At 42.9% G+C, this 15395-nt stretch overlaps 1 protein-coding gene across 1 annotated transcript; it reads left to right on the top strand.

The window, feature by feature from the left end:
- Positions 1–3083: 3083 nt before the first annotated feature.
- On the top strand, positions 3084–14925 carry LOC132583162 (vomeronasal type-2 receptor 26-like). Its single transcript, XM_060254835.1, has 6 exons — positions 3084–3196; positions 4740–4920; positions 5437–6276; positions 9054–9281; positions 12427–12553; positions 14018–14925. The coding sequence occupies exons 2-6, from the start codon at positions 4843–4845 to the stop codon at positions 14923–14925; spliced, it is 2181 nt and encodes a 726-aa protein (XP_060110818.1). The 5' UTR covers positions 3084–3196; positions 4740–4842.
- Positions 14926–15395: the final 470 nt, after the last annotated feature.

Genomic DNA, 15395 nt, shown 5'->3' with positions numbered 1-15395 from the left:
AGTTCAGATGCAGTTCAAATGCCACATCCTTAACCATTCCATTGCCATATTGAGGCACCTATTCAGAACTTCCAAGGACCTACTCAGCTCAAATGATAAGGAAAAATGAAATTGGTTGTGATACTCTTAATCCCTCTCTGTGGTTTCATGTAAATTGGAGTTCCCTAATAGCAGGGTCATGACCCGGTACTGGTCCACAGAGCCCTCAACACTGGGCTGTGGGGCATCCTTACACCTGGCCGACCCGGCGTCCCCCCACATCGCGCCTCACTCCACAGCATTGCTCCCCTTCACACTTCCTTCACAGCTGAAAAGGGCACATGGCTCCTCCCTCACTGGAACTTCCTTCCCATCCAGGAAGTGCTGGCGAGGGAGGAGCCACATGCCCTTTTCAGCTGCGGACTCTTCAAGCTGCCACAGGTTTAGCCCAGCGTGGAGTGAGCTCCATGCCTATTTCCCACTGATCAGGCCATCAGTCGGTAGCGAGCTTTAGGCAGTGTGAAATTGACCTGCCTGCAGTGGGGAAGGGAGGGAGAAGGAGGTGCAGAGGGGCACAACGCAGCGCGGGGGAGGTGCAATGTGAGGGGGAGGCGGGGGGAGGCAGGGGACGGGAGGCCCTGTGGCCTGCTGTTGAGGTCTCTGTGGCATGATTTTGCAGCGATGAGGCAGGGGGGGCTTTAGGCAGCATAAAATTCACATGCCTGCATTGGGGAAGGGAGGGAGAAGGAGGTGCGCAACCCTGCAGGGGGGGAAGGCACATTGCAAGGGGGTGGCCAGGGGACAAGAGGTCCAGCAGCCCGGTGTTGAGGCTTCTGTGGCACAATTTTGCAGCTTTCAGGCGGGGGGGGGGGACTTTACAGCCAGAAATTGACCTGTTGTTGGGAAGGGAGGGAGGCAACAGGGGAAGAGTCAGCTGCGTGGTGAGAGTGAGCAGTTTTAATGGTTAATTGCTCCCATCCCATTTCTTTCCATTTTGCTTTTCTTTCTTTTCCTTTTTCTTCCTTTTGTCCTCCTTTAATTCCTTCCCTCCCTTTTCCTTCCTTCCTATTTCCTTTCTTTTTTCTTTTTTTCTATATTTCTTTCCAACTCTCTCCCCCTATCCCTCTTTCCCTCCCTCCCTCCCTCCCTCCCTCCCTTCCTTCCTTCCTTCCTTCCTTCCTTCCTTCCTTTCTTTCTTTCTTTCTTTCTTTCTTTCTTTCTTTCTTTCTTTCTTTCTTTCTTTCTTTCTTTCTTTCTTTCTTTTTGTAATTTAAACAAGATGCTAGCTTAAACAAAATAGAGAAATGAGTAATTAAGAAAGACAAAAAATTGTGGGAACTGGGCTTTTTCAGATACCCAGAACCCTTGCAGACCCTGCATGATGCATGAACCCTTGCAGACCCTGCATGAAGTTTGTGCAGCATGGGGGCTTTGGGTTGTCCTTAATTCTTTCATAAACTCTGCTTGAGAAGCCACTGAGAAACCTGAAAAACAGATTCAGGAATTAGAAAAATTTGGCTTTGCATTTGAGAAAGGCCTTCTTTTAAATTTCCTTAGCTAAATAAAGGAAGAACTTGAAAAGGAAAAAAAAGCAAAAGCAGACTCTTTAGAAACCCAATTAGGTCAAAAATGGAAGGTTGCCAATACATAGAACATATAAATCAACTGCATATGAAATCATAGACCATGCATATACACTGTAACCTTCTTTTTAAAAACCCAGCAAAACACCGGAAACACTTAACTTGGATTAGAGGGCCTGTCGCTCAGTGGTAGAGCATCTGTTCAGCATGCAGAAGGTCCCTAGTTCTATCCTTGGTTAGAAGATCAGGTGTAGGTAATGTGAAAGACCTCTGCCTGAGAAGTTGGAGAGTCACTGCCAGAATGAGCAGGCCATACTGACGTTGATGGACCAATTCATACTGACGTTGATGGCTCTAATTCAATAGAAGACAGTTTAGTGTGTTCATCAAGTTTTCAATTCCAATTTGATTATGTATGGGCAAAAGACCCCAGGAGTGGTAGAAGTTCTAATACTCCAATGAGCAGCAAGTACCCAGTAGACCTGTTCACCATTCTGCATAATAAGTCTCTAACACAGAATTTTCAAAACCTGAATCTTCAAAAAGCTTCCATAATAGCAATAACGTCATAAGAACATGAGAAGCCATGTTGAATCAGGCCAATGACCATCCAGTCTAACACTCTGTGTCACACAGTGGCCAAAACCCAGGTGCCATCAGGACCAGAACTCTAACAGCAGGACCAGAACTCTAGAACCTCTAGTCTCTTATCCCTGCAACCAAGAGGACAGGGTCTTAGAGTCTTTCTTGACTTTTGTTAAAAGGCCATCAGCCTACAATAGCTCTCTGATGTTGTTACTTCCAACTCAAGTAGCATTGATGCAGGCAGAATCAAGCACCCTTAAGGTATATGGGAAAAAATGGGACTGCCAACTCCATGTTTGGAAATTTCCAAAGCTTTATGTGGTATAGCCTGGGGCAGGTTAGGTTTGGGGTACACTGCCATTGACTACCCTACAAAACAGCCATTTTGGGAAAACTTTTGTTGCTGTAGGTCATTGTTAGACCACGTGCATCTCCTGTTCTGCTGGGGATGACTTGAGAAGCTTCCACTGAGATGGCATAAACATGTTTTCCTCTGCAATACCACCAAAACTCTATATTGCACAGAGTAGTTAATTATGGTCCCTGTAGCAATAAAACTATCATTTATTTTAACTTCTTCTCTAGATCCCTAAGGAGTTCCCCTAGCAAATCGAGAAACCAAGACTGAAAATGCTATTAGTATCCCCTGTAATGTTCAAGGATGTGACTTGAGGGCAGAAAGGGCTCTACCAGTCTTCTCACTGAGACTTTATATTGCCCATCCTACAAATCAGCCTATAGTTTGAGAGAGGCTGTGTGACTCAAGAAGACGCTCGCATGGCAAAGAAGGCGCAGCTGAACCTGTGCCCAGAAAGAAGGTTTCCATGCATGATGCTGGTATTTGTGAGACTGTTACTGATGTTGATGCCTCCGGCTTTAGGCAAGGTTCCTCTTTATAATTGCATGCCCAGTGATTCTCTTTCCATTCTTCACAAGTATTATCATTTAGGAGACCTCATCATTGGTGGCATCATCTCTCAGATCTACATCACTTCTGAAGCGATAACATTTACAAATTATCCTCATCAGGAAGAAATTGAGGAACTCATGTAAGGAGACATGAAAGTCAATCAGGCTAGTCTTAGGGGATGGCTTTTGTCTTTGCTTTATCTTTGCTTTGGTGACAAGTGACTATCTTTCAAACTCCCCCCCCCTTCCCCCATTTAGGTTGTCTATAATGATGTTGATTTATTTATTTCAGGGCTTTTTTTGTAGCAGGAACTCCTTTGTATATTAGGCCACGCTCTCCTGATGTAGCCAATTCTCCAGGAGCTTCCAGTAGGCCCTGTCAGAATGCAAAAGAGTTCCTGCTACAAAGAAGCCCAGATTTACTTTATTTATACATCACACTTCTTGCTTAGCCTTCAAGATGAATCAGATGATATAAATAGTTTCAGGAGGGTGGCCATATTGGTCTGCTGTAGAGGAGCTTGCTTTGATTCCAATAGCACCTTAGAGACGAACAATGTTTTGGGATTATAAGCTTTCCAAGTGTTAGATACTAGATACCTGATGAAGGGAGGTTTGACGCTTGAAAGCTTAAACCCCAATATATTGTCAGCCTCTAAAGTGCTAAATGACTCCAATGATGCACATACTGTAATCAGACAGCATTAATTTTGAAATAGACATCCCATAAATTTTGCAATAGGACTAAGATCACAAAGTAAGAAAAAGAACACAAACAGAGTAATGTATCAGACATTATATCAAATAGTGCAGAAATCTGGATTTCAAAAAGTAGGAGACAGTATAATAAGAACAGGATAAATGTACCATAAACTCTGGAATGAACGACAATCCTGTTCCTTCTATTTTTTTTTAAAAGGCATCCTCTTGATTCCCATTGTGGAAATTATTGCAAATACAGCTCTCTCAACAAATCTTTTGTGCTCCCCCCTTTTTGCTGCAGCTCCTTCTGACCTCTCTGAAAAGAATATTCAGGACTGTTTTGAGAAGCAGTGAAAGTAACTGCAGATAAGAAGGAATCTGTTTAACTTTCTAGACCCGTATGAGCAGATTTGGACTTCTCCTTGTGTAGAAAGGGGGTGCAGATCACTAGAAGTAGCAGTGGTACTTTCATCTTGCTTTCTGCAACCACTGATCCATAGTCCTCCTGGGTGACTAACTTGTTCCTTTAGCTGATTTCAGGGAGTAAAGGCCCAGCTACAGAACTCTCACAGGACATATGGTGGTGGTGAGAAGTGCTGTCAAGTTACATGGGTGATCCTGTAGGATCTTCAGGGCAACAGAGGTGGTTTCCCATTGCCTGCCTCCGTGTAGCAACCCCAGGCTTCTTCGGTGGTCTCCCATCTAAGTACTAATAGGAACAACCTTGTTTAGTTTCTGGACTTAGTTTGGGCCATCCAGGTCAGCTGCAGACCACATGGTGAACTTAAAGATACTGAATGTTACATTCTGTGGCTCATGAAGAGATAATATTATACTCTGTAACTGATGCAGCATGTAATTCTGTTGCAGGTTAATAACTCATAACTACCAACACATCCTGTCCTTGGCTTTCGCTGCCAAGGAGATCAATGGAAATCCATCTATTTTACCCAATATCAGCCTGGGATTTCACATCAGTAGCGATTATTTCAGAATAAGCTATACCTACCTTGCTGCAATAGACCTTCTCTCTACACCCAACAAATTAATCCCTAACTACAAATGTGACATCCAGAACACCCCAATGGCAGTTATTGGGGGACCACCTTCTGACACTGATCTCCATATGGCCACCATCCTAAGCAACTATAAACTTCCCCAGGTAAGGTGGGTGCATGAAACATGGAGAGTTACTCCAGCCTAAGCACATTGAAATAATTGGTCTTACATAGTGAAACATTAATGCAAAGCACATGGTCTACCACTGAGTTACAGACCCCATCAAAGTAAAACAAAACAAACCCACAACAGTATCATGTTTCTTATGTGCAGCCATAGAATCACAGATTTGGAAGGGGCCATACAGATCACCTAGTCCAACCCCCTGTTCAATGCAGGATCAACCTAGAGTATCCCTGACAAGTGTTTGTCCAGACACAGTTTAAAGACCGTCAGTGAGGGGGAGCTCACCGCCTCCCTTAGTAGCTGATTTCACTGTTGAACAACTCTTACCTTAAAGAAAGTTTTTCCTAATATCCTGTTATATTAATATCCAGTCAGTTCTATGAGAATGGATAGGATCTCTCCAGTGAAATTAAAGATCTAAAGACGCATTCGTCCACACTATTTTTACTTTGGAAATAGATCTTCTCTCTCTTATTTCTTGACTTCCTTCTAGCTCACCTATGGTTCTCCTTCATCAATTAATAACAATAGTCAGTCTGTTTTCTCTCAATGGATGTTCCCAAATAGGAACCATCATTATATGGGGATTATCAAGTTACTGCTGCATTTCAAGTGGACGTGGATTGGGGTGATTTATCTGCATGGCCAAAGCGCAGAGGAATTTGTACACAGCACACTTCCTGCTTTTTCCCAGAAAGGTATCTGCTTTGACTTCATAGAAAGATTCCCCCAAATGGCTTTTTCAAACAATTATGCTGAAATGATCGAGAAGGGATCACAGTTATATGATAAAGCCATGAGAAGCACCGCCAATGTGCTCATCGTCCATGGTGAAATTCAAAGCATGATGATTTTGAGAATGCTGCTACATTTGTCAAAAGATGAGAATAGACCAGTGAAGGAAAAAATCTGGATTATGACAGCACAGATGGAATTCACATCACTATTCTTTCAAAGAGATTGGGACTTAGATTTCATCCATGGTGCTTTATCATTTGCCATTCACTCAGAAAAGCTGCTAGGATTCCAGGAATTTCTTCAGTGGAGAAACCCTCAAGTGGAAAAAGAAGATGGTTTTATCAAGGACTTCTGGAAGGATGCATTTAAGTGCTGTTTCCATGACTCCAAGGAAGATATGAAGATCTGTACTGGAGAGGAGAAGCTGGAGTCTCTTCCTGGGTCCGTCTTTGAAACAAGCATGACTGGCCACAGCTACTGTGTTTACAATGCTGTCTATGCTGTAGCACATGCTGTGCATGCCATGTTATCACCCAAATTCAGACAAAGAGTAGTGGATGGAGGGACCAGGAAGCTAAATCAACCACCTTGGCAGGTACTGCAAGATAATTCAGTCAACTGTGGGTATAACCCTGGACTTTGTGCCCTAGACAGTGTGTCCTGAGGAGAAATCCGTTGCCTACATATCCTTTATCTGCTTGAAATTTAAATCAAGATCACTGCGAGTTTACACATCAGTTTGCACCTATCTGGTCTGGTTTTATCAAGGGCCCTGAATTTTTAATAATAACTTATAGAGCTGATATGAAAGAGGGCTGTTTTCAAGAACACTTATACAAAAGCAAATTGTATCCTTCCTTTGAGGTATTTGTGTGTGTTTGTGTGTGTGGTGATAAAAATACAAGATAGGATGAGGGACAATTGGGTTCATTTTCCCTGAGTGACATTGTCATAGATTTCTTGAATTGGTTGGGTTAACAGCAAAGATGAGACAAAACATATGAAAGTAGCTAAAGAGAATGAAATAAAGGTAAAGGTAAGGGTACTCCCCTGTGCAAGCACCAGTCATTTCCAACTCTGGGGTGACGTTGCATCACAACATTTTCACAGCAGACTTTTTATGGGGTGGTTTGTCATTGCCTTTTCCAGTCATCTACACTTTCTCCCTAGCAAGCTGGGTACTCATTTTACCTACCTCGGACGGATGGAAGACTGAGTCAACCTTGAGCTGGCTACCTGAACCCAGAAGAGAATGAAATACCTGTTGTCGTAGTATTGTAGTATCAACCTTTAATGGCATATAAAAACAGGTTAAGAAACAATAGGTTAAGAAACAATAAATAGGTTGAGATGCTGTACATCAAGATTAAAACACAGTTACAAGCAATCACATTTAAATGAAACAACAAGACTGTTCCTTGTCTTGACGAATCTTTTTGGCCCAGTAGAGAAATGAGGCAGTATTCACAGTTATGTCAGGAGTAACATCCTTCAGAACAAGCTGGACCTTATCTGGATCAGCTGGACCCATCTTATTTAGAAGAATAGGATCCAAAAATCGACAATGAAACTTACATAAAAAGGGCAGTACAAAAGAATAAGTGAAATGGTTTCAATAGATCCGGACATAGTCTGGCTGGGTAGGGTATATTATGAAATCTACCATATAGAACTGCTGATGGCATAACATCAAATCTTGCCAATGAAAAGGCCCTACGCTTTGCAAAGAATTGAGATAAGAAGCCATATAGCCAACATCAAATGAAAACCCTAGACTCACAGGAGAACAAGTTTTATTAGCGGCACTGTGGAGATTTTGTAATTCAATATCCAGGATTCTGGCTTTAATCATACGAAATGCCTCTATTTGTGAGAGCATAGATAATGACTCTGTAGATAAACCAACAGTGCTGATCTTTTTCTCAATGGAGTCTAGCCAATTAGAGTAGAAGAAGAAGAAGAAGAAGAAGAAGAAGAAGAAGAAGAAGAAGAAGATGATATTGGATTTATATCCCGCCCTCCACTCCGAAGAGTCTCAGAGCGGCTCACAATCTCCTTTACCTTCCTCCCCCACAACAGACACCCTGTGAGGTGGGTGGGGCTGGAGAGGGCTCTCACAGCAGCTGCCCTTTCAAGGACAACCTCTGCCAGAGCTATGGCTGACCCAAGGCCATGCTAGCAGGTGCAAGTGGAGGAGGGGGGAATCAAACCCAGTTCTCCCAGATAAGAGTCCACACACTTAACCACTACACCAAACTGGTGTAGTATCAAGATTCTGAAAGCATTTGAGTGATAAGACTGGAAGGATCAGAATTATAGTGTATTCGCAACCAGTATTTAACAGTTAAAAGCCATGCCCTAGTTTCAAGTGGAACCTGCCCCGATTCTAGGCATAGGGCTGCATAAGGCACACAACGTGGCATTCCCAGAAATTTACGGAGAAATTTGGATTGGATGCGTTCCAAAGAATACCTGTTGTCAAACAGCCACTTACTCACTCACTCACTCACTCACTCACTCACTCACTCACTCACTCACTCATTCTGTCTGCCTGCCTGCCTGCCTTTCTGTCTGTCTCTGTCTGTCTGTCTCTCTCTTCAATTTGAGGAGCAGCATGGAGTAATCCCTGCACCACCATTTTCAGACAGAGGGAGGGTAAGGCATGGATGACATCCAGCAGCTCCATGCTGCCCACAAGGATTGAAGGGTTGGGATCAGCTGCAGACTGGACCAACTGGCTTTGTCAGCTGGGGCTGGCTTTTGAGCAATGCGGTAGAGCAGACCCCTCTGATGTTTAAAGCTGCTCCTCAGCCAGCTCACCCTTTATTTGTCTGGTTGATTTTCCTCAATCCTCCCTTCTTTTGTTTTGTTGTTATGGGTCAATATACATTGTCATGTCATTTTGTCATTACTTTTTTTGTCACAACTCAGGCAGTTTGGGCATTGGGATGGATCTGTGGGGGAGGGGATCTACATGTGTGCTCTGTCAGTTTGAGGATTCCCTTGAGGGGTCATGGGGGTGGAGCCACTTAGTGGAAGACCCAGTTTAGGGGCTACCAGGTGGCTTCACCATCAGGTGTCAAGGGGACCATGCAGCAGCTTACATGGATCTTGGGGTCTTGCCATTCCATGGTGTGATCCTCCAGCATGCGGACTGGGGAATTATGTTTATCAGATGGCAAGTGGGTCACTTGATGCCAGATCTGTGCCCATGTTGCACCAGTGCTTCTTCAACCGTATCCAAACAAAACTGTAGCAATGTTCTCACCAATATGATGGTCTATTTGTGTTCCTTCTGCTGCATTGCCTCACTATCCCTCCCCAGCCTGCACCTTTGTGTTCTTTTAATTTTATTTCCTTGTTTCTCGTAAGCTCCACCATTTTCTGAGAAGCATATCATTTAACAACACTGCCGGGGAAGAGATTTCCTTCAACCCAAATGGTGAACTGGTAGCTGGATTTGATATTATCAACTGGGTCACCTTCTCGAATCAGTCCTTTCTTAGGGTCAAAGTTGGAAGGATAGACCCAAAGGCTCCTCCCGATAAAGTACTCACCATTCGTCAGGATGCTATTGTGTGGCCAAGTGGATTTAATCAGGTATGGGCTATACCTATTTCAGGACATCTCTAGTCATTTCACCAGCATTTGAAAAGTTCAATGTTCTGTCCCTGTATTTTTTAAGGTGAAGCTCACCTGAAATGCAGTTTCTAATCCCTTGTTTAATTTTGAGGGTATATCATGTTATTTTGTACGTATTCATTGAAATGCCAATATCCCAATTTTTCATAATTATTAGACTCACTTTAGAAGTCACATAAGAACAGGGCTTTTTTTTTTTTGTAGCTGGACCTCCTTTGCATATGAGGCTACAAACCCCTGTTGTAGCCAATCCTCCAAGAACTTACAGGGCTCTTAGTATAGGGTCTTCTTTAAGCTCTTGGAGGATCGGCTACATCAGAGATGTGTGACTTAATATGCAAAGGAGGTCCTACTAAAAAAGAAGAAGAAGAAGCCCTACATAAGAACATACAGAAGAATCAACAGCTAGCAGACATATTTGATTGTGGCATTGGTGAAGATCTAAAAAGAAAAATAGGAACATAAAAAGGTTACCACAAAAGGACTTTTGTCCCACTTCAGGATCAGCAGAGAAAGAGCAAAGAATAAACTGACAAGGCATGGCATTCTAGTTAAAAATTACATGGGAGGTTATGCAAAGGTCCCGAAAATACTGCGGATCTGGAGTCAGGCTTTGCTTCTAGTGGTCATACATTTTGTACCTGACAATGGGGATAACACAGACAAAGGCCTCTAAAGAAGATGGAACCCATACAGGGTTTTGACACCTGATTCAGCACTGGTTACTAACATTTAACTACATATGACAGCAATTTCCTTTATTGGCATTATAAAACTTTTAATATAAAAAAGAGTAGGGTAAAAGAAAATGCAGAAATACACCATACACATGTATAAAAAACACATTCCATCTTCCAATTCAATTTTTAAAAGTTATGAATTAAATCATTATAAAATAGCTTAGTTTATCATAGTACTATGTAAAACCTACAAGTTATGACCCAGGTAGGTGCAATGAGGTGCTTCATCAGATGGAGAGTCTCGCCTCAGGAGGAGTGCCTTCTTATCATCTGCTTCCTCCATCATGTGCAACTGAAAGTAGTATTTAATGAATCCCACAGGTCAGGTCTAGACGGGCTGAATTTCGGTAGTTGGTGTCCTGGAGTGATAGCCATGATCCCAGCTGTGATGCATGACCCTGTGTGCAATTAGAGCACTGGAGTGTTGTGCGGACTTGCAGTGCAGCTGAGTAATAGGCTGACTCAACAGGATCCCACCTTCTTTGCCAGGAACTTTGCCACAGTTTCAGTAACATCATCAGCAGTACTGTTCAGCAGAAAGAGCAATTTGTGTGAATCGGGTAAATCTAAAATACAACCAAGAATTGGTGATAAAACGTTATGCCATACACTGATGTAGTAACAGCATTCTAATAGCACATGGGATACTGTCTCGATGGCACCGCTTGCACAGAGACATAATCTATTATAGAAAGGTGTGCCATTTACTCTTCCTGTTAGGATCGCTGAGGGGGAGACGTTAAGCCTAGCAAGTGAAAAGGTTTTATGTAGTGTTGAATTCTGAAATTGGTAAAGATAACTGGGAGGAGGACCCAGTTATGACCCAGGGATAAATGTATTCTGCAATTCGGTAGGAAAAATCCCATGCATAGTTTCAGGATGGGGGAGACTTCCCTTAGCAGTAGTATGCGCAAAAAGAATCTAGGGGTCTTAGTGGATCCTATGCTGAACATGAGTCAACAGTGTGATGCAGTGGCTAAAAAGGCAAATGCCATCTTGGGCTATATCAACAGAAGTATAATGTCCAGATCATGTGAAGTGATGGTATCGATTTACTCTGCTCTGGTAAGACCTCAGCTGGAGTATTGTGTTAAGTTTTGGGCACCACATTTTAAGAAGATATAGACAAGCTGGAAAGGGTCCAGTGGAGGGTGACAAAGATGGTGAGGGGTCTGGAGACCAAGTTCTATGAAGAAAGGTTGAAGGAGCTTGGGATGTTTCGCCTGGAGAGGAGGCGGCTGAGAGGTGATACGATCACCATCTTCAAGTACTTGAAGGGCTGTCATATAGAGGATGGTGTGGAATTGTTTTCTGTGGCCCTGGAACGTAGGACCAGAACCAATAGGTTGAAATTAAATCAAAAGAGTTTCCAGCTCAACCTTAGGAAAACTTGCTGACTGTTAGACGGATTCCTCAGTGGAACAGCCTTCCTTGGGAGGTGGTGGGCTCTCCTTCCTTGGACTTTTTTAACAGAGGCTAGATGGCCATCTGACAGCGATGAAGATCCTGTGAATTTGGGGTAGGTATTTGTTGGTTTCCTGCATTGTTCAGGGGGTTTCACTAGATGACCCCGGAGGTCCCTTCCAACTTTATGATTCTATGATGCAAAATAGGTAATATTCCATGGTTGAGGAGAGAGCAAGTCTTATTGGCTGCACTGTACAAATCCATTAGTTCTGCCTTTAACAGTCTATCCATTATTATTATTCGCAGTGCTTCCAAGAGAAATACTGTGTCTCCAGTTTGCTTCCTATGTTAGCCACCAGGATGAATGATTAGATTCAGATAATAGCTGGAAGCAGTAGCTGGAAGGGTCAGTGTTATAATGCAAATGCAGCCAATATTTGAATGTCATGAGCCATGCCCTTGTGAGCAGATTGTACTTATTCAACTGTTTTATTTATTGAGTCAATCCAGATGGGGGCACCATATGGTATTTGAGGGCCTATATTCAGATTGAACGCTTTCAAAACAGCTGGAACGTATTGATTCCCTCTTTCAGAGAAAAAAGAAACGCAGAAGTGCATTTACATTTGCATTAGAATTGTCAATTATTGCTCTGCGTCGTTGGGTCCATGTTGCAAAAGTAAAACCATTGCAACATACAAAATGGTGGAAAACAAGAGCTGATATTAAAAGGCATAACATTATGTCAAGCAATATTTCAGAGAAGATGCTGCACTAATTCTCAATATAGTGGGCATATGTGCCCTAAAACTATATGCTGTGATCACAAGACTCCAGTAAGGTGATGCTGGTATGTCGTTCTAGAAGTAACTCCAAAACAGTTTGATCTGCAACAAACAAGCTCTCAAACTGTATTATCTGAATAAATAATATTATGCTCTTTCCCTTAGGGGAAGGCACTACCTCTATCTATGTGCAATAGTGTTTGCCATTCGGGTTATAATAGGATAAAGAAGGAAGGAAAGCCATTTTGCTGCTATGAATGCCTTCGGTGTCCAGAAGGGAAGATTTCTAATGATGAAGGTAGGAGGTGACAAGTGAAAATATTCTTGGCTATATTAACTGTGATGAAACATGTGCACACCAGGGTTCAGAGATGCTAACAATCCTAATGTTTCCAAAGCACTTTTTACAGTGTTGGTGTTTTCTAGTAGTCCAGTATTTTTACTTGGGACTAGAGTCGCCAGCCTCCAAGTATGCCCTGGAGATCTCAATGAATTTCAATTGATGACTAGAGTACCTACTGTAGGTCAGTTCCCCTGGCTGCCTTGGAGAAAGGAGTATATGATATTATACCATGCTCCCATCTTCAATCTTCGACCTTCCCAGTCCTATCCAAACCTGAAAATTGCAACTCTACTTGGATCCTATGCAGGGCTTTATTTGGAGGAGGGAGGGAAAGATCCAGAGCTTTCTATGTCCAGTTCCCTGGATCCCACAGAAGAAATGAAAAGAAAGCACCTTTAAGACCAACAAGTGCTAATGTTTTAAGCATGTTTTATTTTTAAGTTTTGCTTTCTTTTGTAAAAAAAAAAATCTTTAATTGTGTTTATCTGTGTCCTTTAAAAACTTTATATCTTTGCTACCTAATCTTAAATAGGTACACACGTGGCCCAGCCCAACATGGCCCAGCCCAAAAAGGTCTCATTTATGTCAGATCCAGCCCTCATAACAAATCAGTTTGATACTCCTGATCTAGCATATACAACATTTGTTTATAGGATCCAGGTAATAGTCTGGTAAAATCACCTTGCTTATAGAACCAAACTTAACACCAAATTTGACAGCAACAGTGTACATCCTACAATAAATCCAGATAACATAAAGGGAGAGGCTGGGATGTATTTCCACTTACAAGTCCAAACCTGAGTATGAAATTGCATGTATACCTGTACTCAGGGGTTGATTTGTAGAAAAATAGGTGGTGGAGCTCATTAGTATTACTCATTATTATATGCCAGCTCCCCCAGCCAAAAGCTACCTGATACAAGAAAGGAGAGCCCTGGGTGAGCGAGGCCTGCTTGGGTAGTCAGAGTTCCAGCCAGCCCAAGCAGGTCTCACTCACCTGGGGCTCTCCTGGGCCACCCCACCCCACAGTCAAAAGGACAGCAAGCCACCTGCCACCCAAAATCACAAAAGAAGTGGTGAAAGGTGGCACGGGCTTCTCCAGGGGTTAATGAGAGCTGCTGGGGGTGTGGAAAAGCCCCTGATGGCTGATTGGCTGCCCACTATCCTAATTCATTATTATGCAGCTGCCCCTACTATTCAATGGACAAGGTAGGTGGGGAGGAAGAGGAGGAACCCTCAGAAAGGTTCAGGAGCTGTCCTCCTGTGAGCTCCTGCTGAATCTGAGGCCTGCCTGTACTGGAAGACATTTTTTTTTCTTAATTTGCAAACAGGGAATTGTCTTTCAGGGTTAAATATTGAGGGCAGATTACTGGAATTGTTTCTGTTAGTCACGTGTATAAACCACATTGTCTTTTTCAGATATGAATGACTGTTTTCCCTGTCCAGAAGATCATTATCCTAACAATGACCACAACTTATGCATTCCCAAAGTTATAAGCTTCTTATCTTATGAAGAAACATTGGGAGCCAGTCTGGCTACTTCTGCCCTTTCTTTATCACTCCTCAGTGTTTGGGTCCTTGGGATTTTCGTAAAATACCAGGAGACTCCCATTGTCAAAGCCAACAACAGGCACTTAACCTACATCCTTCTCATCTCCCTCCTACTATCCTTCCTTTCTACTTTACTATTTATTGGCCAACCTGAGAAAATCATGTGTCTCCTTCAACAAACAGCGTTTGGCATGATATTCTCTCTAGCTGTGTCTTGTGTGTTGGCCAAAACCACCACTGTGGTCCTAGCTTTCATGGCCACCCAACCGGGATCAAATATTAGGAACTGGGTGAGGAAACAACTGACAAATGGCATTGTTCTTTCCTGCTTCCTTATTGAAGCAATTGTTTGTACTGTATGGCTCGCAACCTCTCCTCCATTCCCTGATTTTGATATGCACTCAATAACTGAAGAAATTGTACTGCAATGCAATGCAGGGTCAGTTGCTATGTTTTACTGTGCACTGGGGTTTTTGGGCTTCTTGGCTCTTGTCAGCTTCACTGTGGCTTTCCTGGCTCGGAAATTACCGGACAGTTTTAATGAAGCCAAGTTCATCACTTTCAGTATGTTGGTCTTCTGCAGTGTTTGGCTCTCCTTTGTTCCAACCTACTTAAGCACCAAGGGAAAATACATGGTGGCTGTCGAGGTTTTCTCCATCTTGTCTTCCAGTGCTGGATTGCTGGGTTGCATCTTCTCCCCTAAGTTATACATCATTATACTGAAGCCTGAGTTGAATAATAAGGAACAGTTACTAAGGAGGAAAAAAGAAGAATAGGAGCCTAATGCTCTGTGGCCCTGGCCAAGCTGAAGTCATCCTTTGTTAAGACACATTGTAAGCAATGCAGTATCATCTTGAACATATGAAGCTGCCTTATACTGAATCAGACCCTTGGTCCATCAAAGTCAGTATCGTCTTCTCAGACTGGCAGCGGCTCTCCAGGATATCAAGCTGAGGTTTTTCACACCTACTTGCCTCGACTATTTTTTGGAGATGCCAGGGATTGAATCTGGGACCTTCTGCTTCCCAAGCAGATGCTCTACCACAGAGCCACCGTCCCATTTCCCTTAAAAAAAGGTAAAGGTAGTCCCCTGTGCAAGCACCAGTCGTTTCTGACTCTGGGGTTACATTGCTTTTACAACGTTTTCACGGCAGACTTTTTACGGGGTGGTTTGCCATTGCCTTCCCCAGTCATCTACACTCCCCCCCCCCACCAGCAAGTTGGGTATTCATTTTACTGACCTCGG

This window comes from Heteronotia binoei, chromosome 15 (genome assembly GCF_032191835.1).
Source record: "Heteronotia binoei isolate CCM8104 ecotype False Entrance Well chromosome 15, APGP_CSIRO_Hbin_v1, whole genome shotgun sequence".
Taxonomy (NCBI): Eukaryota; Metazoa; Chordata; class Lepidosauria; order Squamata; family Gekkonidae; genus Heteronotia; species Heteronotia binoei.
Note: the sequence above shows the minus strand (reverse complement) of the source record. Positions and strands in the feature narration are given on the sequence as shown.

What these genes read in the sequence shown, in the direction of transcription:
- LOC132583162 (XM_060254835.1), top strand. Translation starts at nt 4,843, where the DNA reads ATGGCAGTTATTGGGGGACCACCTTCTGACACTGATCTCCATATGGCC. An exon ending in GCAACTATAAACTTCCCCAG is followed by an intron (nt 4,921 to 5,436) that starts GTAAGGTGGGTG and finishes ACTTCCTTCTAG; the next exon opens with CTCACCTATGGTTCTCCTTC. An exon ending in GGCCAAGTGGATTTAATCAG is followed by an intron (nt 9,282 to 12,426) that starts GTATGGGCTATA and finishes CCTTAGGGGAAG; the next exon opens with GCACTACCTCTATCTATGTG.